The sequence below is a fragment of the Miscanthus floridulus genome, chromosome 10, assembly GCF_019320115.1.
Source record: "Miscanthus floridulus cultivar M001 chromosome 10, ASM1932011v1, whole genome shotgun sequence".
In the NCBI taxonomy this organism is placed as follows: domain Eukaryota; kingdom Viridiplantae; phylum Streptophyta; class Magnoliopsida; order Poales; family Poaceae; genus Miscanthus; species Miscanthus floridulus.
The window spans coordinates 120327420-120353998 of NC_089589.1; the positions used below are offsets into that span (position 1 = coordinate 120327420).

The window sequence follows — 26579 nt, forward strand, 5'->3', positions numbered from 1 at the left end:
CCATAATTAGTCCATGGTTATTGTAGCATCACATGGACTAATCAAGGGCTAATGAGGACCAAAATATTCTACTCATCTACTAGCCATGACTTATCAAAATTAGTTTTGAAATTAGTTCATGTTTAGTCATCCTAACTGATAGTCAAAGGGTTAGTCCAAAGGCTCCAAACAGAGCTTCAGACCCCACCAATCAACGACTTTGGATGACCTATAGCATTTTCTCCGGCATCGGTATAAGGTTTTGACACACCCAAAGTTATACAGAATTTCCCAGTGCCTCTCAAGCCTAGCTACGACTATGAATATTGCCGTATCATTGATGTACGCCATGTTTGGATGCACTAGTTTCCAGTGCTGCAGCTGACTGCTACCCACCAGCTGTTAAACCTATTTCACTTTCCTCTATGCGGTCAGTGCTGCCTCGTTCGTCCTGGCGTTTTGGGCCACCGTTGCGTCCTTGGTTTGCCATCCAGTTGGGTGTCATGTAATTCTCAAGTTAGCAAAGTTGGTGTCAATGTGCTGTTGATGGTGATTCTGGAAACCAAAAATAAACAAAAGTAAAGCACGCTTTTCTGATGGTAAGTTAGGTCTTGTTTAGTTGGGTGAAATTTGGAAATTTGGCTATTGTAGTACTTTCGTTTTTATTTAACAATTAGTATTCAATCATGGACTAATTAGGCTCAAAACGTTCGTCTCGCGATTTCCAACCAAACTGTGTAATTAGTTTTTTTCGTCTACATTTAATACTCCATACACGTATCGCAAGATTCGATGTGATGGCTACTGTAACACTTTTTGAAAAAACTTTTTGGAACTGAACAAGGCCTTAGAATTGTATGTTTGACTATTATTGAATTTCTTTATATCCGATTAAAAGTAAAGCACGCTTTTTGTTGGAAAGGAGGCCTGAATAGATCACCTTCAATTGCCCGTCGGATATCTGCACACCTTTGCTTTCCCGCTGCCTGCTCATCTCTACATTGTGCTATGCTGCTTCTTCGCCAGCACTACACACTCCTGCGCATTGATTTACAGCACAGACCGTAACTTCACTCGAATGCTCCCCACTTCTCTTAAATTAGGAAACCAAAAGCAGTGGCTCACATGACGTGAATTTTAGTCGCCGTTTGGCACAGCTCTGCTTCACCGGTGAAGCTATTTTTTTTTTCTATTTCAGCTCTACCAACATCTTTTTCTGTGAAGCTAAAGTTGTTTTAAAGACCCATTTAGCAAAACAGCTTCACACAGGACACCAAACGACTAAAATGACCATAATTCCCCTTACTTTACTTTTCTTCTATTTTTTTTCTCATCTCCTTTTCACGGGTCAAGTTTTCTTTCCTCCGCTCGTCTTCGTCCTGCAGCAGACGTGCATCTCAGGAGCATCCGCGCGCCCGGGCGGTGGCCGTACTGCCAGGCCCAGCCACGCAGCATCTTGTTCCTTGCGGCGTCCGTAGCTGCGCCCGGCGGCCGCCGTGCTCGCCCCGTGCCCCAGCGGCCAGGGCATCTCCCGGCGTTGCCCACATCCGACGAAGGCCGTGCTCGCGATCTCCGGCGACCGCGCCCAGGCGGGTAGCGCCCGCAAGTCTCGCCCAAAGCTGTGCCTCTAGGCCGCGCTAGGCAGCTCCCGACAGCGCATCCCGGCAGCTCCCGGCACGTGCCGGTCCTCCGCCCCCACGCTGGGCACATGCACCCGGCGCTAGAGTCCTAGGCCCGTGCCTTCGGCGATGGCGCCCTGGCCCCGCTCCCCCGACGGGCCCGCTCCCCGTGGCTGTGTCCGGACCCGACGACGGGCTTGGCGGCGGCGCCGCTCGCACCTCCCCGAGCCTCCCCCGGCAGCCGCGAGGCTGCCCCTACAGGGCCGGTGGCCGTGACCCCGACGGGCCGTGCCCCGGTGACCATGCCCCGACGAGATGTGCCCCGGCCGTGAGGTATATTCCCCACGCGCTGCTTGTCCGAGAGAGGGCACATGCTGTCTTTTAGGTCCACTAGGGGCACTTGTTTTAGATGAAGCTAGGATAAGCTACTTTTTCTGTTCCATTCCAACTCATGTTTTTTTTAGAGAAGAAAAAATACACTTTGACTTATGAAGCTGTTTTGAAAAGATGTGTTTGGCAAAAAAAAAAAAAAAACAGCTCACAATAGCTAATGAAGCTGTCGGTAAAGCTGTACCAAACAAGGTCTTACTTGCACATTTGAGCATGGGTCTTCAAAGTGCCAAAAAAGACACCTATGAACTAAGGGCATATTTGATTCCAAATAAGTCACCTACTTATAAATTAAAAAGTGAAATAAGTGATTTATTTTGCCAAACACCACAGCTTATAAGTCACCCCTACTTATAAGTTTTAAGTTGGTTCACCCCTACTTAAACCTTATAAGTCACCATTTTCCGCGTGGGACCCACACCTTTAATGAGCTTATAAGTTATCTACAATAAAACAGGCATAACTTATAAGTCAATGATTTTCAATCACCCGACTTAATAAATCACCTAACTTATAAAAACCAAACACCCTAGCTCATTCGGAGTGCCATTTGTGTTTAGTACTGATTTCTGAATTTTAGGTGGTGCCTGTGGTATGGTACGTGGTCATCAGCACGAGGCAACTCGAATCTCTCATAAAGATATAAAGGACCACGTACGCTTTCAATAATGCTTTGGCTTTATATAAAGCAAAGGATGATGATGCTTTGGTGGGTGACCCTTGAGCATCAGCCCACTGTTGCCCGATTCCTTCCCTGTTGATATCGCTAGCTTCTGAATTCCCCGTTGGATATATACCTGCTCTACCTGCACAGCTTCGCTTTCCGCCTGCTCGCTCTGTCCTCTGCTGCTGCTGCAGCCAACCACCAGCTCTAGACTCCTGCGCGGCGTCATCCTGTGTTGCGCGGTGTTGGCCGCACCAGCAGCACCTTTATTAAAAGAAACGATTTGACTCGAGACAAGCGTCACGACGACCCAAATAAATCACTAGAAAATTGTATTCGAAATTCTAATCTTTTACACAGCGGATGGATGGAGCCCCTTTGACAGGCAGGTACGTACTACCTCCGTCTAAAAAAAAATGCAATCGAAGGACTGGACACATGTACCAATGTAATATTGAAAATTACCAGAATACTCCTATAAGCTGATTTGACATGTTTAAGGGTGTTTAATTGGATGAATTTTTTATTTTAAGCTACTGTAGTATTTTCGTTTTTATTTGACAATTAATGTTCAATCATGGTCTAATTAGGCTCAAAACGTTCGTCTCGCGATTTCCAATCAAACTGTGCAATTAATTTTTTTCACCTACATTTAATGTTCCATACACGTATCGCAAGATTCGATGTAATAGGTTCTGTAGCACTTTTTTGAAATTTGGCCTAGCAACTAAACACGGGCTTTGTAATCATTGCAAACAAAGAATCTGGCAGTAGCAATTGTAGCCAGTACCAGAGGAGGTATTACACGTGTAACATTTGCAAAGTTTTAGAGAACACTCTAGAGACACAACCATTACACGTGCCAAAGCTTGCCCACAGTTTGCAGCTCAGAATCAACGCCGGGGGAATGCAAAATTTGAACAACCGCGCCAGGGGATTTCCCGCCTCTGCCACACCACTCCTTCCCTCGTATAACTGCAGGACACACGAGACCATCCACTCCTATCAGCCTGGAAGCCATTTCCATCATCAGCGATGCCCATAGATCTAAACACTCTTCCAGATCCTCATGGAGAGGTCCTACTTGATCTCAATGAACAGCCTCCTTATGAGCAAGAAGATGAAATCACGAGTCTCCAGCAAGATCAACTTTATGAAGATGAAGCCCATCTCCAAGATCAACATGGACACCTCTTACCTGATCTCAATGAAAACCCTGTGTATGAGCAAGAAGATGAAATCTCTCATCTCCAGGAAGATCAACTTTATGAAGATGAAGCCCATCTCCAAGGTCAGCCCGTACATCTTGATCACAATAAACGCCTTGGTTTGCATGTCATTGATCTCAATGTTGCTGGTTCCGAGGGAGAACAAGAACATCATAAAGGTGATTCTTTTTCTCTTCATTGCATCTGGACAGCAGTAAGACCAAGCTCAGTTCGAATTACCTATTTCCAACTAAAATCAAACTTGCACTAAATATTGTGCCTCACCTCATTGCAGTAATTGGAGTAGAGGAAGAGCATCCACAGGCTGCATGTCTCAACTTTGACGGTCCACCACATCAATTTGATCTAAACTTTGCACCTTCTGATCTGCAGCAGCAGATGCACGGTAAACTAACGACCAGCTACCCTTTTCATTTTTAATGGATGAAAAGGCCTGCAGTTATAGTCCATTCGACAAAAGATTTTTCAACTAGTTAATGTATGTCTACCATATAAAAAATATTCTAGACCCAGATTCTTACACTCATGTTGAACCACAATTCTAAAAAAAATTAACACTTACAAATCCGCACCAATTGCTCCAAAACTCACCATTTAATTCTTTTGTAGGCATGATGGAAGACATGCATGACTATGGTGTTTACGCTCATGCTCTGGACATAGTCTTTGATGAAGAGGAGTTGGAGGGCTCGGATGTCGAAGAAGATCACCATGCAAATGAAAACAATGCACATCAGTCCAGAAATTTGACAGAAACTGAACGACAACAAATCTATGCAGCATTGCTTGAGAGAAGTGATTGTGGAAGACTAAAAAGGAAAGCTACAACTATAGTAGCACAAATGTTCCAGGTGAGCAGGTATAAAGTGCAGCGCATTTGGCAGCGAGCAAAACAATGTCATGCCCAAGGAATTCCAGTTGATGTTAGATCAAGGAAACCTAAGAGAAGTGGCCGTAAAAAGTTGCAAATAGACCTATCTGAGGTTCTCAGTGTTCCGTTGCATAGAAGAAGCACTATTCGATCTCTAGCAGAAGCCATTGGTGTCAAAAAGAGCACTCTACATAGGTGGTTCAAGAAAGGGCTACTACGACGTCACTCTAGCACACTAAAGCCTCTATTGACGGAACAAAACAAAAGGGACAGGCTCCAATGGTGTCTTTCCATGTTAGATCCCCGGACACTACCACATGAACCCAAGTTCAGGGCAATGCAAAACATTATCCACATGGACGAGAAGTGGTTCAACACCACTTCAAAGTACACTAAGTATTATATGCTTCCAGGAGAGGACGACCCACATAGGACCGTGCAAAATAAGAATCGTATTGGCAAAGTTATGTTCTTGTCGGCATTAGGAAGACCTATATACAATGATGCAGGTAATTGCATCTTTGATGGGAAGATAGGATTGTGGCCATTTGTTAGAAAGGTACAACACCAACTTGTTTCACTTTCTTACATTAGTTTGTGCTAACACTTTTGAAAGGTCCTAATATGGCTAGAGGGGGGGTGAATAGCCTATTTAAAAATCTATAAATCAACTAGAGCAATTTGATTAGTATGACAAATAGCGTAATGCAAACTTGCTCTAGCTCTACAAGGGTTGCAAGCCACCTATCCAACAATTCTAGTTGCAATGATTACTTAGGCACATAAACTTGCTATGTAAATACTCACTAAGAGCTCTCAACCTTGCTACTTCTAAAGAGCTCAACTAGATGAATATAAATAATAAAGCAAGCTCTCAATTCTAATTACACTAAAGAGCTTGTGTCAACTAGTTTACAAGAATGTAAATAAGTGAGTAGAGTGATTATACCGACGTGTAGGGGATGAACCAATCACAAGATGAATATATAGCCAATCACCGGGAGAATGCCAAAGACAAGAGACAATCGATTTTCTCCTGAGGTTCACGTGCTTGCCAACACGCTACGTCCCCGTTGTGTCGACCAACACTTGGTGGTTCGGCGGCTAAGAGGTGTTTCACAAACCTCGTCCACACGATTGGACACCGCAAGAACCGACCCACAAGTGAGGTAACTCAATGACACGAGCAATTTACTAGAGTTACCTTTCGGCGCTCCGCCGGGGAAGGTACAACTCCCCTCACAATCACCGAAGGCGGCCACGAACAATCACCAACTCGTGCCGATCCTTCACCGCTGCTCCAACCGTCTAGGTGGTGGCAACCACCAAGAGAAACAAGCGAAATCCGCAGCGCAACACGAATACCAAGTGCCTCTAGATGCAATCACTCAAGCAATGCACTTGGATTCTCTCCCAATCTCACAATGATGATGGATCAATGATGGAGATGAGTGGGAGGACTTTGGCTAAGCTCACAAGGTTGCTATGTCAATGAAAATGTGCAAGAGTTGTCCCTTGAGCCGGCCATGGGGCTATAAATAGAGCCCCCATCAAATAGAGCCGTTATACCCCTTCACTGGGCAATACGCGCTCTAACCGGACGCTCCGGTCGTACTGACCGGACGCTGGCCCTCAGCGTCCGGTCGCCCGATGGACGCCACGCGTCACCAGCTTCAAACGCTGTTCGTCAGATTTCAACGGCTATAAAGCTGACCGGACGCTCCGGTCAAAACTGACCGGACGCTGAAGCCCCAGCGTCCGGTCGTTTCCAGTAAGCTCCCCGAGGCATGTTTTTTCGACCGGACGCGTCCGGTCCACCTTGACCGGACGCAGACCAGCGTCCGGTGCTCAACCCCAGCGACTGTGCCGTCTGACAGCTCGACCGGACGCAGCCCTTCAGCGTCCGGTCGCTGAGTGACCCAGCGTCCGGTCAGTAGACCGACGCCAGCATCATTTCGACCAACTCCATTTCAAATCTAACTTCTTCACCCTTTCTCAAGTGTGCCAACCACCAAGAATTTTGCATCCGGCGCAATAGAAAATAGACATTTCATTTTTCCAAAAGCGCCGAATCCCGCCTCGCAAGCTCGGCGGGAGGGAGAGCGGGACCCAAACCCATCTCAACCCTGCAAACACCTTGCGCACATATGTTAGCATATTTTCACAAATATTTTCAAGGGTGTTAGCACTCCACTAGATCCTAAATGCATATGCAATGAGTTTAAGCATCTAGTGGCACTTTGATAACCGCATTCCGATACGAGTTTCACTCCTCTTAATAGTACGGCTATCTATCCTAAATGTGATCACACTCACTAAGTGTCTTGATCACTAAAACAAAATGGCTCCTACATTTTATACCTTTGCCTTGAGCCTTTTGTTTTTCTCTTTCTTCTTTTCCAAGTTCAAGCATTTGATCATCACCATGCTATCACCATTGTCATGATCTTCGTTATTGCTTCATCACTTGGAGTAGTGCTACCTATCTCATAATCACTTTGATAAACTAGGTTAGCACTTAGGGTTTCATCAATTAACCAAAACCAAACTAGAGCTTTCAACTTTTGATCCTTAATTCTTTTCATTGACTCTAGGAACAAGCAAAAAGAAGAAGCCGTAATAGGGGGAGAGGGACCGAAGTCACCAAGCCTATTAAGGTAGATCGAACAACTATGCAGTCGTACCTGATTGGTAAAGTTCTAAAAGCTATTGTTCAACGGTGGCCACGAGAACTTAGAGGACAAACCATATACATTCAGCAAGACAATGCCCCTTCACATGTTCCAGAAGATGACGAAGAATTTGCTAGGGCTGTAGCACATACAGGGCTAGACATACGACTCGTCAACCAACCTGCAAATTCTCCAGATTTGAATGTACTAGACCTAGGATTCTTTGCTTCTCTTCAGTCCTTGACCTATGAAAGGATCTCTAGGAACTTGGATGACTGGATTCAGAATGTCAAAAATGAGTTTGATAACTATGATCCAAATACTTTAAATAGGGTGTTCCTAACACTACAAGGGTGTATGATTGAGGTCATGAAAGATGGAGGAGGAAACAGATACAAAATTCCTCACATGGACAAAGACAGGCTGGAGGCGCTAGGCATACTCCCTAAAACCCTTAGTTGTGACCGACAACTATATGAGGATGTGGTCGCATCCTTGGGACACAATCATGAACATGCGGACCCGTATATTCGTCACGAGTATTTTTGTGATGCTGTAATATAAGCAATGAGTATGTACCTGCTGATGTAATATAAAGTCATGAGCATTTTGCTAGTGCTGTAATATAACGTCATGACCATTTGGTACTGCTATAATTAAATGAAGTTGTAACTTTGTATTACATCAGCACCGGCTTTTTTCGCTCTGCATTGTTCGCTGCACGCACAAGAACAACACACAACAGTAGCATCAGCCGTTGTACACATAATAGGTTGTACTAGTGATACACAAAAACTAAATTGGGCATGATATTATACTGTTAAATGATTGCAAAAAGAGCATTAAACTAGACATAACCAAAGAATGTCGTACAGATTTATAAGAACAACAAATTCAATAGCTAGGATAAATCTTACGACAGGTACCATTACACATCAGTTCATGACATCCGACACCTAAACCACAGTTCAGTATCACAAGTAGTAACCTGTACAGTAGTTCAACATAGTATCCCACACCTAAATAACAAGATATGTCACAGCTAACCTAAATCTTATATAGGAGTCCATAATCCCAGAACAAAAGCATTCCCACATCAAGAGCATTTATCATAAGCATTCCATGACACACATAAAGCCATATAAACTGGGGACGGAAGAAAATAGGTACCAAAATCTTATACATGCTGATGAAGACCTCATGGTAGATGGGATCCATGTTAGCAAGCACCTCCTTTAAACGTGCAGCCACTTCTGGAGCCAGGTCCATCCCAGAAGCATCGTCTGGGGCCACCACCGGAGGGCCGAGGGGCAGATCCTCGCCGGCGGCGCCTCCATCAGTGGCGGTTCCACCGGTGACGCCTCGGGCACCTGCCGCCACCAGACATGCCGGAAATGAGGACGAGAGCTGTAAGAGGAAGACTAGAAGAGGAACGAGGGAACCAGATCTGGAGAGATGGGGCTCGATCTGGGAAGGGTTGGGAGCTCTGGATAGAGACTGAACAGGGCTGGTGGGGGAGGCTTAGGCGGAGGATGCGATGCGGCAGGGGAAAGGAGTGGATGAGGAGAGGGCGCCTGCGCGTGAGGATGAGGAAAGGTGCTGTCGATTTTTTTTCTATTTTTTCGGTGCAAGGCTTGTGCGGTAGTGGAGGATGCAGGCATGCTGCTGCTGCTGGTTGCCTCCTGCCGAAACGAGTGGAGGAGAATGAAAGCGTGTTGAGATGAATTTTTCTTTTTTTTATTTAATGATGAGAAGTCTCGTGCTGGCAGCAGTCTGGCTGGTGCTGTTGGTGTGGGTCCCCCACTCTAGGCCTTGCGCAGAGTAGGCTGGTAGGCTACTTTAGCGTTTTTTGTGGGAGAATTTTTGAACTTGTGAATTGCGTTTTTTCATGAGACGGAGGGAGTAGTTCAAGGGACATTTCACGTACATTCCAGTAAAAGCAAAGGGACTAACCTTGTTTATTTTCAACACTGTGATGATATGTGGTCGACAGCACGAGACAACTCCCATCACGCAACAGTAAAAGGCCACCCAAGAAAATATGCTGCGGCTAGCACAGTACTCATCATAAAGGATTACGCTTTCAACGAATAATGATGCTTTTGGCTTTATAAAGCAAAGCGTTGATGCTTTAGTGGGTGACCCTTGAGCATCAGCTCACTGTTGCCCGATTCCTTCCTAGCTAGTTGTTGATAACTGCATCGCTCAGCTTCCCCGGCCGTCGCCAGCCCACACAGCCTTGCTTTCTCGCGCGCCGTCTCCTCATCGCTCGTCTGTGGGCTAGCTGCTGGCAGCTGCAGCGCATCACCGGCTCTAGACTAGACTCCTCCGCTGCGTCGTCATCTGGATCTGGTACTGCGCTGCGTATGGTCGCAGCAGCTAGCTGCCATCGAGTAAGATGTTGTGCCTTCAACTTGATCTGCGCTTCACTTGGGTGAGTAATAAGTAGCGTTGGCTGCGGCATCAATTAATGTTTTGCTAGTTAGTGGTAACATACATTCGCGTCAATTGCTCACGAGATATGCTGTTCGGACATGATGCACAGCACCTTCAAAGATCTGCTGACTTGACTGGTGCCGCGGACGCGACGATGGAGGTCGCCGTCAGCGCAGCGCGTTGGGTGGTCGGCAAGGCGCTGGCACCCGTCACGCACGGCGTGCTCGAGGCTTGGGCGGCCAGCGCCGGGCTCGGCCCCAATGTCGCTGCACTGAAGGCGGAGCTGCTATACGCGCGGGCCCTGCTCGACAATGCGCACGAAAGGGAGATCCGCAGCCCCGCGCTCAAGGAGATGCTGCACAAGCTGCGGCAGTCGGCGTACGACGCGGACGACGTGCTGGACGAGCTCGAGTACTTCCGCATGCAGGACGAGCTCGACGGCACCCACGATGCCGCCGATGTGCACGCCGGCGGGGGTTGCGTCCACGGGCTTGCCCTTAATGCTCGACACACAGCCAGAGCTGTTGCTGCTAAACTCAAGCCCTCCTCCACTTCGCGTGGCACGATCCGTGGTGCCACCTCTACAGCTCGCAGCAGCACTACTGCCCAAGCCGTTGGTAAATACCTTCCATGCTGCACTTTTGCATCTGTCCATGGTAATTCTCACCCTGGCATGCTGGAGAATCCAAACGCGTCAGAGAACCAAAGGAGATTCCTCTGCTGGACATCTAAGGTACGGCAGGGGGGAAACACAGCACTAGCACCAAAATTGAAGTTTAACAGGGTTGAAATCTCTACAAAGATGATGGAAATCATAGAGCACCTCAAACATGAATGTGCTCAGGTCTCCAACATTCTAAATCTAGAGTTTGTGGGCACCAACCGCATCACGAAAGAAGATATTGCTAAGAAACGACCCACAACCACCTCATACATTGCAGATAATCAATTATATGGGAGGGACATTCAAAAGGATAGAGTTGTGCGTAGCATTATCCATGGTGACTATTTTGCTAATAATGAACTTGTTGTGCTCCCGATTGTTGGTCCTGGGGGAATTGGGAAAACAACTTTCACACAACAAGTATATAAAGATGTGAAGAGCCATTTTGAGGTCCCAATTTGGATATGTGTCTCTCTCAATTTTAATGCTAGTAGGTTGACAAAGGAAGCTGTGAAAGACATTCTTACTATAGTTGGTGGTGAAAAAAAAGGTAACAGTGGTGATCAAGAGCTAATTGAACAAAACTTGAAAGGTAAACGGTTTTTGCTTGTACTAGATGATATGTGGGAGTGTCATGAGGAAGAATGGAAAAAGCTATTAGCACCATTTATAAAAGCGGGTGGAAAAGGCAATATGGTTATAGTGACAACTCGATTTCCAAAGGTGGCAAATATGGTTATACAGACTGTTGATTGTCCTATAGAAATGGGACGCTTAGAGCACAAAGATTTCATGCGTTTATTTGAAGCTTGTGTCTTTGTTGATCAGAAACCATGGGAAGGTGACACAGAAAAATTATTTGAAATTGGGGAGAAAATAGTGAGCAAATTGAAAGGTTTTCCTCTTGCAGCAAAAACTGTGGGAAGATTACTAAGAGACCAACCAACACTGAAACATTGGAATCAAGTTCTACAAAGCAAAGAATGGGAACTCGAAAAAGATAGCAATGACATTATGCCTGCATTAAAGCTTAGCTATGATTATCTTCCTTTCCATCTGCAACAGTGCTTTTACTATTGTGCTTTGTTTCCTGAAGACTATGAGTTTGGTAGCAAAGAGTTGGTTCACTTGTGGATAGGACTAGATATTGTTCATCCATGTGACTCGAATGGAAGAATTGATGATGTTGGACAGAGCTATTTAGATGACTTGGTTGATCATGGTTTTTTTAAAAAGAATAAAAGAAACGATGGCCGTGCTTATTATGTTGTCCATGACCTACTACATGATCTAGCAGTGAATATTTCATCATTTGAATGTCTCAGCATATGTAGTTCTAACGTGAAGTCAGTACACATTCGCCAAGATGTACGTCACTTGTCTATCATTATAGATAACAAAGACGTCATGGACATAGAGACCTTGAAGTACTATAAAAATGACTTGATTGCACTTGGTAAAAAATTGAAAGTTGAAAACCTGCGTACTGTTATGGTGTTTGGAGACCAATATGGAAGCTTTGCCAAGACTTTTTGTGATTTATTTGAGAAAGCTAGAGCCCTTCGTGCTATTTATTTGTCATCATATACCACGGAGGATATGTTGTGCAACTTTTCAAAGCTCATCCATCTTCGCTACCTAAGGATCACGAGTGAAACTTCACTAGAAATAAATCTACCAGCAACAATTTCGAGACTATATCACTTGAAGATCATACACAATGAATCATGGACCTGCTCTGTTCCATCAAGACATTTAAGCAACCTCGTTAACATGCAACATTTTATTAGCAGTGGTATACTTCCTGGAGACATTTTTAATGTGGGGAACCTGGCACTTCTACGAGAACTTAGATTCGAAGCTAAGAAAGAAAACAATGGTTTTGAGTTAAAACAACTAGCACAACTACAAGAGCTTGACGTATTGGGCATTTATAATCTTGAAAAGGTTGAAACAAAGGAAGAAGCAGCTGAGGCCAAATTGTTTATGAAAACCTATCTACACAAGTTAACATTACATTGGGATAGTGGTCGATTGAACAAGGAATCTGCACGAGAAGAACATGTTCTTGAAAGCCTTAAGCCATGTAGCAATCTTGTTGAGCTAGTCATTAGAGGGCATGGAGGCGCTACTTGTCCTTCATGGCTTGGTGCAGACCTCTCAGTTAAGAATTTAGAATTTCTCCGACTTGATGATGTGTCTTGGGAAAAGCTTCCACCTCTGGGAGTGTTGTGGTTAATCAATGAACACGGGGATGAGTGCCAGTGGAGTATACCGGGCCAAAGCTTTAAGAATTTGAAGAGGCTTGAGCTAGTTAAGATCCCAAAATTGAAAAAATGGATAGTAAGTGGCCCTCATGAGTTGTTCTCTGAACTAAAAGTACTAGTGATAAAAGATTGCACTGAACTCATGGAGTTACCATTCAAACATCATATTGAATGTGAGCCGGAGCATGAGGATCACATGACTTGTTTCCCTAAACTTGAAGAACTTGAAATTGCAGATTGTCCAAAATTATCCTCATTGCCTTGTATTCCTTGGTCTAGCACCACGTGCTCGGCCAGGATTACACAAGTTGGTTCGGGCTTGGAGAAATTGGTTTATGAAAAAAACTATAAGTCTGAATATGGCATCAGAATTGAGGGAAAGGATGATTTAGACAATGCTTTCTGGATGGTGGTAGGCTTCCATAGCCTATCCGAACTGAAAGAGTTAGAGGTCAGGAGGTGCCCTCCTCTTTCACTAGATCACCTGCAATTGCTATCATCTCTTAAGACCCTCACAATATGTGATACGAGTAATGCATTTTTGCTGCCTGAAGGTGATGATTGTGCGGGGTATCAATTTCCAGTCGAATTCCTCGAGATAAGGCAGTATGGTGGCAGCGGGGAGCAATTGACCCGTTTGTTGTCTTGCTCGCCAAATCTCCGTTACCTGGGATTGGAGAACTGTGAAAAGTTAACAGGGCTGGGTGTTGCGAACCACCAGAGTACAGAAGCACAAGCACAGTTTGCGCAGCAGCAAGGCACAAGAGGAGAGGAGGAAGTAGCATCAGCAGCAGCGCTACTACTGTTGCCTCCCCAGCTACAACGTTTGTGGATCTCGGGCTGCCCAAAATTGGTTCTCTGCCCCGATTCAATCGACGGCGACACCGAAGCCGGCGGCAGAGGCGGGCTCCAAGGTCTGCCCCTCCAATGGTTGCAGATATCTGGTTGCCCCAGGTTCCTCTCCTTGAGTTCGTCATCCTCATCGACTCCTTGTTTCCCCTTCCCAGCCTCCCTAGAAGACCTCACTCTTCGAGGCGTGGAGGGCATGGAGACGCTGCTGCCTCTCTCAAACCTCACCTCTCTCACAGAATTATCCATATATGGTTTTGAAGATTTAAGACGGGGAGAGGGACTCCGGCATCTCGCCCTAGGTCGCCTCACCAAATTATCCGTGTTCCGAACTCCCAATTTCTTTGTTGTTCCCGAGCCCTCGCTGCCGCATGAACTCGAGTTTCCACCCTCTTCCCCCAAACTGCAGAAGCTTAAGGTGGTGGTGGATGACGTCGCGGGACTCCTTGCTGCGCCCATCTGTGCCATGCTCTCTTGCTCGCTCACCGAATTGGAGTTTTGGGGGAACAAAGAGGTGGAGCTGGAGCGGTTCACAAAGCACCAAGAGGAGGCCTTTCAGCTTCTCACCTCCCTCGAGACGATCTCATTTTGGGAGTGCAACAAGCTGCAGTGCCTCCCTGCAGGGCTGCACAGACTTCCCAACCTCAAGATATTAGAACTCTTGAATTGTGCAGCCATGCAGTCGCTGCCCAAGGACGGCCTCCCAAGTTCACTTCAAGAGTTGAGGATACAGGTTTGTCCAGTCATCCGGTCAATGCCAAAGGAGTGCATCCCAAGTTCACTGCAAAAACTAACGATCAATGGCTGCCCAGCCATCCGATCGCTGCCAAATGTGGATGACCTTCCAAGTTCAGTACAACAATTGGATGTCCGTTGGAGCGGAAGCGAGGAGCTAAGAAGGTGGTGCCGCAAGTTGATAGGAACAATTCCAATAGTCAGTGCCTGACTAACCCAAAGGTAACAAATAGGTGGACTTCCTGCCCACCAATTTCCCTTGCTCCTCCTAACCTTATAAATAATTAAATATCAGTCATTAATCTTTGGTTCATTTGATTACAGTTATGGTTGCCTTCCAAATAACGCACTCGTTTTCTGCTACTATGCAGGGTTATTGTTCGATTTGGTAGATTGTTCAAACGACTGGATTCTCATGTATCTATATAGCATGAACATCTCAGGACGTTCCTAACACCCTGTACATAAACTGGTTAGTATTCTACATGAAAGATCACCCAATACTCCCATACCGTACTTACAAGATTGATCTGCATTTTTGTTAATCTGCAACCTGATTTTTCTGTTAATCATTTGGATGTTTTTTTTCTTTAGTCATGAAGAAGTTTCAACTGTTTATATTGGAGTTGAGGAAAAACTATTAAGAGAGAATTTTCTCACTCACAGAATACTGAAGTGCGAGTTTAGCAGTTTTAGAATGCCTTGCAGCTTGCAAAACATGCTCCAACTACTTACAAGTTGTCTTAGTGCACTGCTATAGAATAAGCCGCATCTACAGTATATTCATTCTGAATTTATTTATCAGTTCTGCAGAAACATGGATTTTGAATGTTTACTAGAATAGTACTTCTCAGATTGTCGAACTTTAGATACTTGCCTTTTTACTTCTTAGATGTTGGTGTGGAAGATTTTGCATCCATATGTTTGTAACTCTAACAATATTTAAAAGATCTGAACTCTGATATCCAAGCTTGGTTTCTCAATGCTGGGCTAATTTGTTGTACAACATGGTAACTTACTGTCTGCTTCGATGTATTCTGTTAGCATAACTATGGGAATTGGATTAACCTTATGTCCGTATGCATCCTCAGTATCCGCAGCATTCCTATTTTTATTACATTGAAACAGAAGCTAACCTCAGTTGGTTCCATAATGCCACTTCTTTTTGTAGATCATCTCCATTGGAGCCGCCTAGCTAATATAATAGAATTCTGAGATTAGATTATACTAGTGCAAGATCATTGTTCTTTGTTCTTTCCTAACCTCGCAAAAGTCATTTTTACTTCTACTATGTTCCACAAGTGCTCCTTGCATTGACATGAGCACTACGTATTTTAATCTGCAGTGCACAAGCAGGGAACATCAGGTCTTTGTGCTATGCATCCTTCTAATCATGTTAAAGCTTTCTCAAAACTCACTGTTGCACAAGGGGAGTTTGGTGTGTCTTCCTGCTGTTAGAAAATCCTTTGCCAAAGGTAGTTATACTATATTGCAAGTTTTCATGTTCCCTGAGGAAAAAAAATAATGACGTTGCAATTGTAGGTGCTACTTTGGACATTCGGATTTAAGAATGTCGAGTGCCCATGTTTGAGGCATTAGAAATGATTCAGAAAAATAAAATATTTATTTTGAATGTATACTTTCAAGAGCATTGACCAAAAGATGCTTCGAAATATATATTCACGAGCATTGACCAAAAGGTGCATCGTTTATTTAGTTTTGAATCTCTGACCAACCAGCTAACTATCAGAAAGACATCTGCCAGCCAACGGTCCCAAACTCTGTTATTTCCGTTTTGTAATGGAAATGGAGTAAAGCCCTGGGTCTAGAAATAACCTACCAGCGAACAATGGGTGTGCAAATATGCTGGCCGACGATCAGAAAGTCACATCTGCCAGATACTATAAATCTACAGCGATAACTGGGCGTGTGCAAATATGGGATGCTTGTGAACTGTAAATGCATCTCCTTTGAACCCAATGTGGCCCTGGAACATTTGTAGGCAAGAATTGTGGTAGTTATGACAATAGTCTGCTATTGCAGTGGCCAAACTCAGTATTGTTAAGTACATGCACCTTCGTCTGTTCAGGTTCTTAAGTATGAAATCTTGAACTGCATGTTGCATATTATTTTCTAAGTCTGCTGTCAACTGAACCTAATGCTTTGGACTATTGCCTGCAGCCGTAGTAAACTAAAGCCACCTCACAGTTCATCTTGTGGGACTGGTGTGCTTTGTTGGTATCCTCAAATCATGTTAAATCAGTTCAAGCTGTTGAGACACAATTGAATTGTTACTGCTGTCGTTTTTTTATATTAGACCAAAAGACCACTTTGGCCGTCCTTATATTAAAGTATAGAACGTATTTTGCTGGGGATGCCTGCTTAACAGAGGTTTCATCAAGTCCCATCTAGTTTCAACAATAAAGAAGGGGACACTGGGCCCGAACTCACTCTAAAACCACTACCATGCCAGAAGAACTCCTTACCAGGTAAACACAACACCCTAAGCACCAGACGCCTAAGCAAAAGAAACTACGAACCCTGATTAACACCATCATCTGGAGAAGATGCCAGCATGCCCAACTGGTGGATCAAACCTTCTTTCATTGCCTCCAAAGCTGGCCAATCCACTGCTTTGTAAATCACTATCCATCTCATGCAACATTGTTGAAAACAAAATTGTTACGAATAATCCAAAGACTCCGGACACAACAACCGAAAAGAAAAATGAAGGAGATCTTAAATGATACAGATATCAGTCAACTCATGCTGCTGCTCAGTAAGTTACAGAGTTGCTCTGAACTCTCCATGATAATAGCATGTATCACTTCCATATTTTATAGCTGTGTAATTTTTTCCTTAGTAAATCTTACTATCTTGACGAAATAAATGAAATGCTACATTGGAACAAGTTTTTTAGATATAAATGGGATGCACACCAATGGCATACACACCAATCACTTGAACAAGATGTGCATTTGCAAATAATGAACTGTTACTTGTTAATTGAATTACCAATAAGTAAGATTTTGAAGTGACTGGAACTCACCCATGCACAAGTAATTTAAATTCTCATTATTAAGCTATAAGAAAACCTGTTTCCTTATGTTTTGCTTCCAGTGTTTGAGAATGCAATGGGAATTTCCTTCACGAGTTTGTTCTTTTCTTTCTTAAATGCAGCGAAGACTGATCGAAAAACTGAATGACAACATTACAAGATAGCTATTCTCAAACACGTAAGGTAGCAATATAGATAATTAGATATTGTAGTTTTTTCCTTACTTTTACTGTGTTATATTTTTACTTAGCCTTTCCATGTCACAGGAGTGCAATTTCTTTTCTGATGAGCCATAAATTGTATGCTACTCAACTGCTGAAGTGCAAGCTTGCCTAACTCTTTCTAGTGACAACAGTAAGAGCTTCACTACTATCAATCTTCGAAATTCAGTTATAAATAATATAGTCAGCTTGGTATCGACCATTTCTTCTTTATTGCAAAAATCTGCAGCTCTCCTGCATATTTGAGAAACAAAATTTAGTCAGCTTATGTGAATCTCCTAAAGTCCTAATGTTCCTTTAGTTTATTGGGTCAAACTTGGCATAGCAGCAGTTTTGGCACAAAGATTCAGTTGATTCAATGAAATTTCAGTAGCCAACATGAAAGTACTACTCTATTCGCTGGAGCAACTTCAGTTGTTTCTACTTGGGTCCTACTCGCTCTATGATCTGCCTGTTGATTGGCAGGTCCGGGCGTCTGACAAGTGCCATCTTAAGAAGCTGTGAACCAAATGGTCCTTCACATTGCACTCATCCTGGCATGCATATGAGGTGAGTGTTACACTTTTGATCAGGTCCTTTTGATGATGCCAGTAGACATTGTAAATGCCGTTTCTTTCCCTAGAAAAATAGTGATCAAGCTTATTTGCTCAGTGATATTTTTGCAGGAATTATGTCACGACGTCTTGCCGAGATTACAATCGTCTTCAGAAGATATCACTTCTGCAGATCATCAGGCTTGAAGTTGGGCAAGGTTTCTTGCATATGTCAGGTTCCTGCCATTGCAAGGATGGCAAGGTGAATCCACGATGAAGCGTCAGGGAAACTCGAACAGGGAACAATTTTAGCTGTAGCCATCCTCAAAAGCTTTTTTTGACCAATTGATGCCCGTTTCATGATCGATATATTCTCCAAAAGGGCTGGGAGGGCCCAAGGTTTGTGTTTAGAGTACCCTTGTATTTTGTATTCATCAGAATTTTGTATTTAGGGCAGATCAACATTTGCAAATTCTTCGGTTCTCCATGGTACGAAATCCTAGAGCCAATTGATTCCCGAACCCAGATGGGTTTCAACCATCCACTGAGCTGTGTTACTCGGGTAATCTAGACAATAATCACATGCAACATGAGCATTGAAATATGAGATCGCTCGAACACTGACCTATGCCTCTCCGTTTGTCTGTCTACTGGATAGCAAGGCAACACTGCTCCTGCAAGGCGACCATCCACGCCCTTGACAGCTCCTATATATGGTTTTATATATATATATTATAAAGTGTGACTGTAGGCTTTGTGTGCAACCTTTCCAGGAGGGATGATACAACGGTGGCTGCACATTAACTTGAATGGCAGTACTCATTGTGCCTAAGTGGAATATGAAAAAAAAAACTATTGAGCATCAAAAACTATTGAGCATGTGCGTGGATTCCCATAGAAAAATGTCATGTAAGACAGACTGCTTTGGTCACCCAGCGATTATGTCAAGCATATATGGCAATATTCATGGTTGTACCGAGTCTTGTGAGGCATTGGAACATTTTCTAAAACATTTTCTGTCCAAGCTCGTGCTGATGACAGCCTGATCACTACAGGAAAACGCCTCTTTGCCGACTGCTTGCCCCGGTCGGCAAAGGCATAAACCCAGTCGGCAAAGGCTTTGCTGACCGCAAAGCCACGTGGCAGTCGGCAAAGAGCAGTCGGCAAAGCCTGGGTCGGCAAAGGCGGATTTGCCGACTACCACGTGGCACACAGTCGGCAAATCCTTTGCCAACTGCCACGCCAGCAGTCGGCATAGCCACGTGGCACCGTCAGCCCTGACGGCAGGCTTTGCCGACTGCTGGTTCCTCGGCAGTCGGCAAAGAATTATTTTTTCAAAAATTGTTTGCCGACTGGCCGGCAGCTCGGCAGTCGGCAAAGAAAGAAAATATTTTTTTTGAAATGTTCTTTGCCGACTGCTTTCGGAGTTGCAGTCGGCAAAGATTCTGTCCTGGGTTTTTTTGCCCAGCTTTGCCGACTGTAAACAGTCGGCAAAGCTGGATTTTTTTTTTGCTTTTGTTTTCTGTTTTCTCGCATTAAAACCCTGCAAAATCACAAATTATAATCCAATTTCACCAGAAGCAGCGGTAGCACCATTTATATCACAATTTCATCACATTTGTCGCCAACATCACCACATATATCACAATAACGCACAACATCACATATATCTCACATATATGTCACAATAACAACCACACAAGTGCATTACAACCATCACATGAAGTCCAACACGTCGAACACCACAAGTCGACGTCCATCACACGAAGTTCAACATAACAAGTCTAGGTCCATAACGAAGAAAAGAAATACATGACAACAACTTCGACGATACGGTGGATACATGATAACAGAATCGACAAGTACCTAGCTCGTCGCGCCGTCCCCGGTCTCGTCGTCCGCTCTGCCCCCAGAGCCCCCAGGGTTTGCCCACGGAAACCCCCTTGGACCAAACTGAGGCGCCTGCGCGTACTGCCACCCTCCGCGCACCGGCGGCCACGAGTACGTCGGAGGAGGGCCACGCGGAGGTGGATACGGTGGATAGGGTGCAGGTGGTGGATACGACATCATCTGATGGCCGGGACCTCCAGGAGACGGGTTCGAACCCGCCGACTGTACCTGCACAAGTTAAACGCCAAGTGATGTCATTAGTATCTGCAGCATGGACGCACAAGTTAAAGCAAGAGTCAATATACTCACCGGGGTCCCTCCAGGAGCGACAGGAGCAGGCACAGGAAAAAACTCTGGAGGAGGAGGCGGTGGAGCGAACATTGGAAGAGGAGGTGGTGTAGACGCCCCGGGCGTATGCATGGACTGGAAGAAGCTGGCCATGTTCTGCATCTGAGTGTTGTAGTGCTGCTGCAGGCTTTGCTGGTAAGCCATCTGTTGCGCTATCATCTGCGCGTGCAACGTGGCGATCCTCTCCTCCATCTTGGCCTCCATCTGGGCCTGCAATATTACATCCGCAGTGTTGATTGTATGTACAGGTGCGAAACGAGTGAACGACGAACGAAACGGCACTTACCTGTGACGCTGACTGCCGCCGGGGCGCTACGGGGATGTCGCTGGAGCTCGTGGGCGTGGATCGAACCTAGGTCAGCGTAGGAACCTGGGACGGGTCGAGGGCGCTATGGGCCATGTAGTAGCGGTCGTGCTGCTTCCCTGGTCCCAACCTCTGTAGGAGGTCTGTGTCCAGGGGCTCGGCGGTGGGGTCGAACGTCTCCCCGTAGCGCTGGCGAGCCGCGACGGTGTACTCGGTGGCCTTCTCGTAGGCAGTGGGGTTGGTGTACGCATCGGGCCCGTCCTTCGGGTTGTAGACGTTGTTCGGATCCGTCGCCTTGCCCTTGTGAGAGAGGAGGTACGTGGTGTACTCGTTGATTTCCTGCCCACCGTGCGTCTGCGTCTGCATTGAAACACACAAACATGGTTACAAGTATTGATAATTGAGCGCAAGGATTAAGACATGAACGGACGCATACCCATCTTGTCACGAACTGGGGGAGGGGCTGATTCCCTTGGTGGTGTGACACCCCTCGCATCTGCGCGCGGCGGCCCTGACGGTCGGCGCGCCTCGCGTACGCCTCATCCGTGCGCCACATGCGCACAATCTCCGTCCAGCATTCCCTGTGGTTGTCGCACCATGACGGACACACCTGCATGACATCAAGTATTTGACATGCGAGAAGATTAGTGTAATGTTTCACTAAAGGAATCTGAACGAATGTTGTCATACTTAATTACCTGCTCGTATTGCGCTTGGGTGAGGTCGGCCTCCCTCGAGTTCATTCTCTGGCGGATTTGGGGCTTCTTGATGTTCTCTCCAAGCACGTTGGCGTGGAAGTCGCGGATGGCCTGTATGCGCGCCTCATGGTACAGGTCCTTGAGACGATCTTTGCAGACCGCCTCCTACACTCGCGCTGCCTGGGCCGCTTTACCCTCCTCGCACGTGAAGAAGTCCTGCACACAGACACATCATGTAGCATTTCCTTTTTGCAAGAAGTCCGACGAATGCATACTATTTAGCAATGCGGTGCGATGAAAGACTCACCCAAAACTCCCTCTTTATCTTTGCCGCGATGGTCTCGCCACCCTCCTCGACAAGGTAGAAGTGGGACCACTTGGTGGGCACCTTCATCTCGCCGTTGACGTTGACAAGGCCAGGGTAGTACTCCTTAATCAGGAGGCCCTGGATGCCATTGATATGGCGTGCTTGACCTGCTCCACTCACAATCTTCCAGAAACTGCACGAGTCATTAAGAACAATTGTTAGTCTTCAGTTCGATTTTTGACATGTCATATGAACAAGTAGTGAAATCAATAATGGTTACTTACGTCTGGCCCACGGGTGTGATCACCGGGCGCTGGTGGAATTGCGGCCGCACCCTAGGAAGCTGCGTGGGCCCGCGCGAGTACACCTTGGCCACGCCTGACGAAGTCGAAGCCGTCTCGCCTGGTGTAGGCGCGTCGTCGCCGTCGTCGTCGTCATCGTCGTCGTCGTCGTCGCCGCCGCGCTCGTCGTCACGCGACGTCGTCCCCCCTTGCGAGGACGAGAACGGCAGCCTCCTGGTCGCCTGGCGACGTCCGCTGGGGGGCTGGGACCCCCTACTGGACGACCCGCGCACCAACACCTCCTCCTCCTCCTCGTCGAAACTTGCTCGAAACTTTCTCAAATTTTTACCACAGCCTCCGCATGCGATGACAAGACACGTCGTCAAGTTTCGTCATTTTCGGACTCCATTTCGATTTTATAAAATTTAAAAACACTTTTCACGCGCGTGGCTCGGCGTGTTCCGACACCAACACGGTCGAAATTTCACGCGAGGCCCCGCACACGGCCTCAACATGCTCCAAACATCATGAATATCATTTTCTGAATGGCCGGATTCCATTATTTCATGTACCTGCAGTTCAAATCTGGAGCTGCCGGAAAAAATCAAAGAAACAGAAAAAATCTACGGAATATAGCAAAATAAATCAAAATGATCCCAAACTTGGAATATATCATGTACTTACTGTATCAAGGCAACACAAAAAACTGGGATCGAAAATAAAAAAAAAATAAAAATTCTTTGCCGACTGCCAGGGAGGATGGCAGTTGGCAAAGCCTGCGCCTTTGCCGACTGCTGACGGAGTGGCAGTCGGCAAAGGTGACGGTGTGGATGGCGTCAACCATGGCCTGCCTTTGCCGACTGCAATTCTTTGCCAACTGCCTGGCAGTCGGCAAATCCATGGCTTTGCCAACTGCCTGGTAGTCGGCAAATCTAGGCAGTCGGCAAATCCTGCTTTGCCGACTGCAGGAAATTCCAGTTGGCAAAGGGACCTCTTTGCCGAGTGTCGAAAAAAAAACAGTTGGCAAAGAAAATTGCAGTCGGCAAAGAGCCAGTTTCCTATAGTGGATATTGATATCCATCCCTAGCGCGCGAGGGGCCATTCTGAATCACAATATAGACCGACAAACCTAAGACACTATATATTGTGCTGTTAATTAGAAAGACAAAATGTATGCAAGCTAGGAGAGATCTGTATGTCATCATCTGTACGACTGATCAACTGAGCATCAGCAGCAGGGAGCACGATTAATGCATATTTTGTGAGATATTGAGATTTCAGGAGAGGGTAGGGCTATAATCTGGTCATTAATCGAGAGGTTAAAAAAGTCAGTTACATCTGAGATAGCATTAAGATTACCCTGCACAAGGAAAAATCAAGATTCCACGTCAGTAGTAGTTCCGTCAAGTAAGACCATCTTTTACAGGAGTGGCCCGTTTGACCAGTTTACATCACCGAGGAGCCTCTAAGCTCTCCACGAACAAGCCTCCTCCCCATCGTCTCCATTCTCGCCCTAAGCCCGATGTATGTAAATCACATATATATTTGAGACTATGAGTGCTAGTTCCTATTACTAGACCACTTGGATAGTTATACCCAAAAAGGAAAATGAAAAAACATATATTCTATACCTAGAGCCAGATCGAGCTTGGATAGTCATACCTATTTCTAGCTCCTATTACAAGACCACTTGCATATATTTTTATTTTCTTTTTATTTTTGCAGAAAATAGGCTCTAAGCTCAGAACCTCCCACCTCACATGATGCCTGCTAATCATCCAACGTATGGTTGGATGCTAATAGTAACAGGAAATCCATTCCTTTGAAGTTTGAACACATGTCCTATAAGAGTTTTGTCATCTGTTTGAGCAATGAAGGTAGTTTCATTTTGTAAGTTATACATCAAATCACTACTTGATTTTTTTATTGACACTTGTCTCTATCCGAGTATAAAAATTATGAATTTATATGAAACTAAAGTGCAAATTAAAACAAAGGAAAAGTATCTTCCTAGCTCATAATACGAGGCGCCAAAGAAAATATGGTGTTGCTCTTAGATTTGCATCTCTTTTGGTTTGTGTGACAAGATGTCTGTGATGTAGGCTTGCGTTCACAGGGCTTCTGGCTGATGCGTTTTATACACGGCAAGCGAATACATAATACTTAAAACAAATGCCGTGAATTTTTTATTATATATAGTGCTATGTTTTTTGCAAACTGGATGAAAGGTTCTTCTGTATATTTATTTACTCTAGTGCGGACAGTAAACTGTATGTATTGGAGTAGTTGGCTCTTAAATACAGAATGAAGAAGGAGCAACTCATGGTAATGCTATAAAAGCATGCGTGAAGAAACAGCTGGGCAATTGTTAATGCCTCTGTACTCATGGTGCAAGCTATGGTAGATAGAAACTGGGGAAAAAATAGGATTGGGAGGAGTCGGGATTATTCGTTCTTCTCGCAACATGCCGCCTCGAATTTGCTTGGCAATCGTGCCATTGCCATCCATAGACATGGCATATTTCGCTGCCAAATCTCCACAGTCGTGGATGTGGATAGACACCACATTATTGTAAATCTTTGGTCTCTGTCATTTTTGTTTGTGTAACGATCCTAGGTAGTTGAATGGAGTTTGGGAGGGAAACGTAGCAAGAAATTGGGAAGAACAGGATAGAGCTCGGCTGAATTCTGAGAGGGAGGATTGATTAGACGGGGAATTCAGTTATCTGTTCTTCGTTGCCGTTACAGAGGAGTGGGCTCGTCTTATATCTGCCGCTGGCACCGACACGCACACCCTCGGATACAGGCTCCGGCCCAACACACGCCTACGGCCGAAGGCCAACTAATACAGACTCCGACTATGGCCCATAGCCATAACATCTCCCCCCGCTCAGACAACAGCTTGTCCTCAAGATGTATCAGTCGACAAATTCTTCGACAGAAGATGAGCATCCTCCCACGTCACCATGTCTTCGGGTTATCCATGCCATTGAATGAGCATCTGGGGATTCTCCTTGGCACCACGAATGATAGTGCGCTGGTCCAGAACCCTTTGAGGCCACAAAACTCTATCTGGATCAGAACTGACAGTAGTAAGGTCAGTACTTACTGCTGTTGATGGTGGCACATGAGCTTTCAGTTGTGACACATGTACAACTGGGTGAATCTTAGCATTTGCTGGCAGATCAAGCTTGTATGCCACCTTCCCCACACTCTGCAGGATCTTGTAAGGTCCATAAAACCTGAAGGCCAGCTTTTGATTTGAGCGATTTGCCACCGTCGACAGCACATACGGTTGCAATTTCAGAAAAACTGAATCACCTTCAGCAAACTCACGCTCTGTTCTCTTCTTATCCGCCTGCGATTTCATCCGTTGCTGTGCTCTGAGTAACTGTTGTTTAACCAGCTGAGAGAGCAATTCTCTGTCAGTAAGCCATTGCTCCAAATCTGGCAAGGCGCTTAACTGAACATTGGCAATATCCAGTTGGCGAGGTGTATAACCATAGAGCACCTCAAATGGTGACTTACCCAGGACTGAATGTATGGAAGTGTTATACCAGAATTCGGCCACTGATATCCATTTGCTCCATTGCCGTGGACAGAAGTGGACTGTGCAACGCAAGAAACCCTCAACACACTGGTTTAGTCGCTCGGTCTGCCCATCCGTCTGTGGATGATATGACGAACTCATCATAAGCTTGGTGTCTGACAGCCGAAACAACTGTTGCCATACATTGCTGGTAAACACTCTATCCCTGTCCGAGATGATTGTCTTCGGTAAACCATATATGCAGCTTATAAACATGATTCATGAAAAGCTGAGCCACCTGCAGTGCTATAAATGGATGTTTGATGGGAATGAAATGGCCATATTTACTGAATTTATCAATCACCACCAGCATTGCATTGTAATGATCAGAAGTTGGTAAGCCTTCTATAAAATCCATGCTGATAATTTCCCATTCTTGATCAGGTATTGGCAATGGTTGCAAAAGCCCAGGAGATTTGATTCTCTCAGTTTTAGCTTGCTAGCATATCTGACACCCTTTCACAAAATCCTGCACAGACTGTTTCAGACAGGGCCAGGCAAACAGTTGCTTTATTCTTGCATATGTAGCACTAACTCCTGAATGGCCTCCTATACCACTAGCATGCATGGTAATCAAAATGTGTTGCTGTGCAGTGGTGTTATTGCCTACCCAAACCCCGCTTTTGTACCTTATCACACCTTCCTCCAAGGTATAATTCTGATGAGCTTCAGGTGATATAGCCAACTCCCTCATCAACTGCTTAGCCTGCTCATCTTCTTCATACCCTTCTTTCAGTTTTTGGATCCAGGTAGGAATGCATTCAGACATAGCCTGCACCTCAACTGTGTGGTCACATCTTGATAGACCATCAGCAGCCTTATTGTTTGCATCTTTCTTATACTGAATTGTATACTGGAGATCCATAAGCTTGATTAAAGCTTTGTGCTGCAGTTTTGTAGCCATTCTTTGCTCAGTTAAGTGTTGCAAGCTTCTATGGTCAGTCCTGATTCTGAATGGTTGATGCTGAAGATAGGA

The 26579-nt window shown here is 45.3% G+C and overlaps 2 protein-coding genes and 2 long non-coding RNA genes across 17 annotated transcripts; 2 read left to right on the forward strand and 2 right to left on the reverse strand.

Annotated features, from left to right (window-relative positions):
• Positions 1-3462: 3462 nt before the first annotated feature.
• LOC136487067 (uncharacterized) lies at positions 3463-4612 on the reverse strand. Its single transcript, XR_010767127.1, has 3 exons — positions 4473-4612; positions 4146-4247; positions 3463-4064 (listed from the first exon to the last, which is right to left on the reverse strand). It is a non-coding gene; the product is annotated as an uncharacterized lncRNA (long non-coding RNA).
• Positions 4493-7988, forward strand: LOC136487066 (uncharacterized). Its single transcript, XM_066484185.1, has 2 exons — positions 4493-5311; positions 7347-7988. Exons 1-2 carry the CDS (start codon positions 4493-4495, stop codon positions 7986-7988), a joined length of 1461 nt encoding a protein of 486 aa, XP_066340282.1.
• Positions 7931-9113, reverse strand: LOC136487068 (uncharacterized). Its single transcript, XR_010767128.1, has 2 exons — positions 8595-9113; positions 7931-8141 (listed from the first exon to the last, which is right to left on the reverse strand). It is a non-coding gene; the product is annotated as an uncharacterized lncRNA (long non-coding RNA).
• A 432-nt stretch (positions 9114-9545) lies between these two features.
• LOC136487069 (putative disease resistance protein RGA3) lies at positions 9546-18708 on the forward strand. 14 transcript variants are annotated; one of them, XM_066484188.1, is made up of 8 exons: positions 9546-9858; positions 9970-14597; positions 14747-14847; positions 15721-15850; positions 17556-17616; positions 17700-17787; positions 18025-18203; positions 18320-18708. In XM_066484188.1, the coding sequence occupies exons 1-2, from the start codon at positions 9823-9825 to the stop codon at positions 14584-14586; spliced, it is 4653 nt and encodes a 1550-aa protein (XP_066340285.1). In that variant the 5' UTR covers positions 9546-9822; the 3' UTR covers positions 14587-14597; positions 14747-14847; positions 15721-15850; positions 17556-17616; positions 17700-17787; positions 18025-18203; positions 18320-18708. The 14 variants fall into 14 exon arrangements, with proteins under 14 accessions (XP_066340285.1, XP_066340291.1, XP_066340284.1 ...); XM_066484194.1 differs by having other exon boundaries at positions 18120-18203; positions 18306-18708; XM_066484187.1 differs by having other exon boundaries at positions 18120-18203.
• Positions 18709-26579: the final 7871 nt, after the last annotated feature.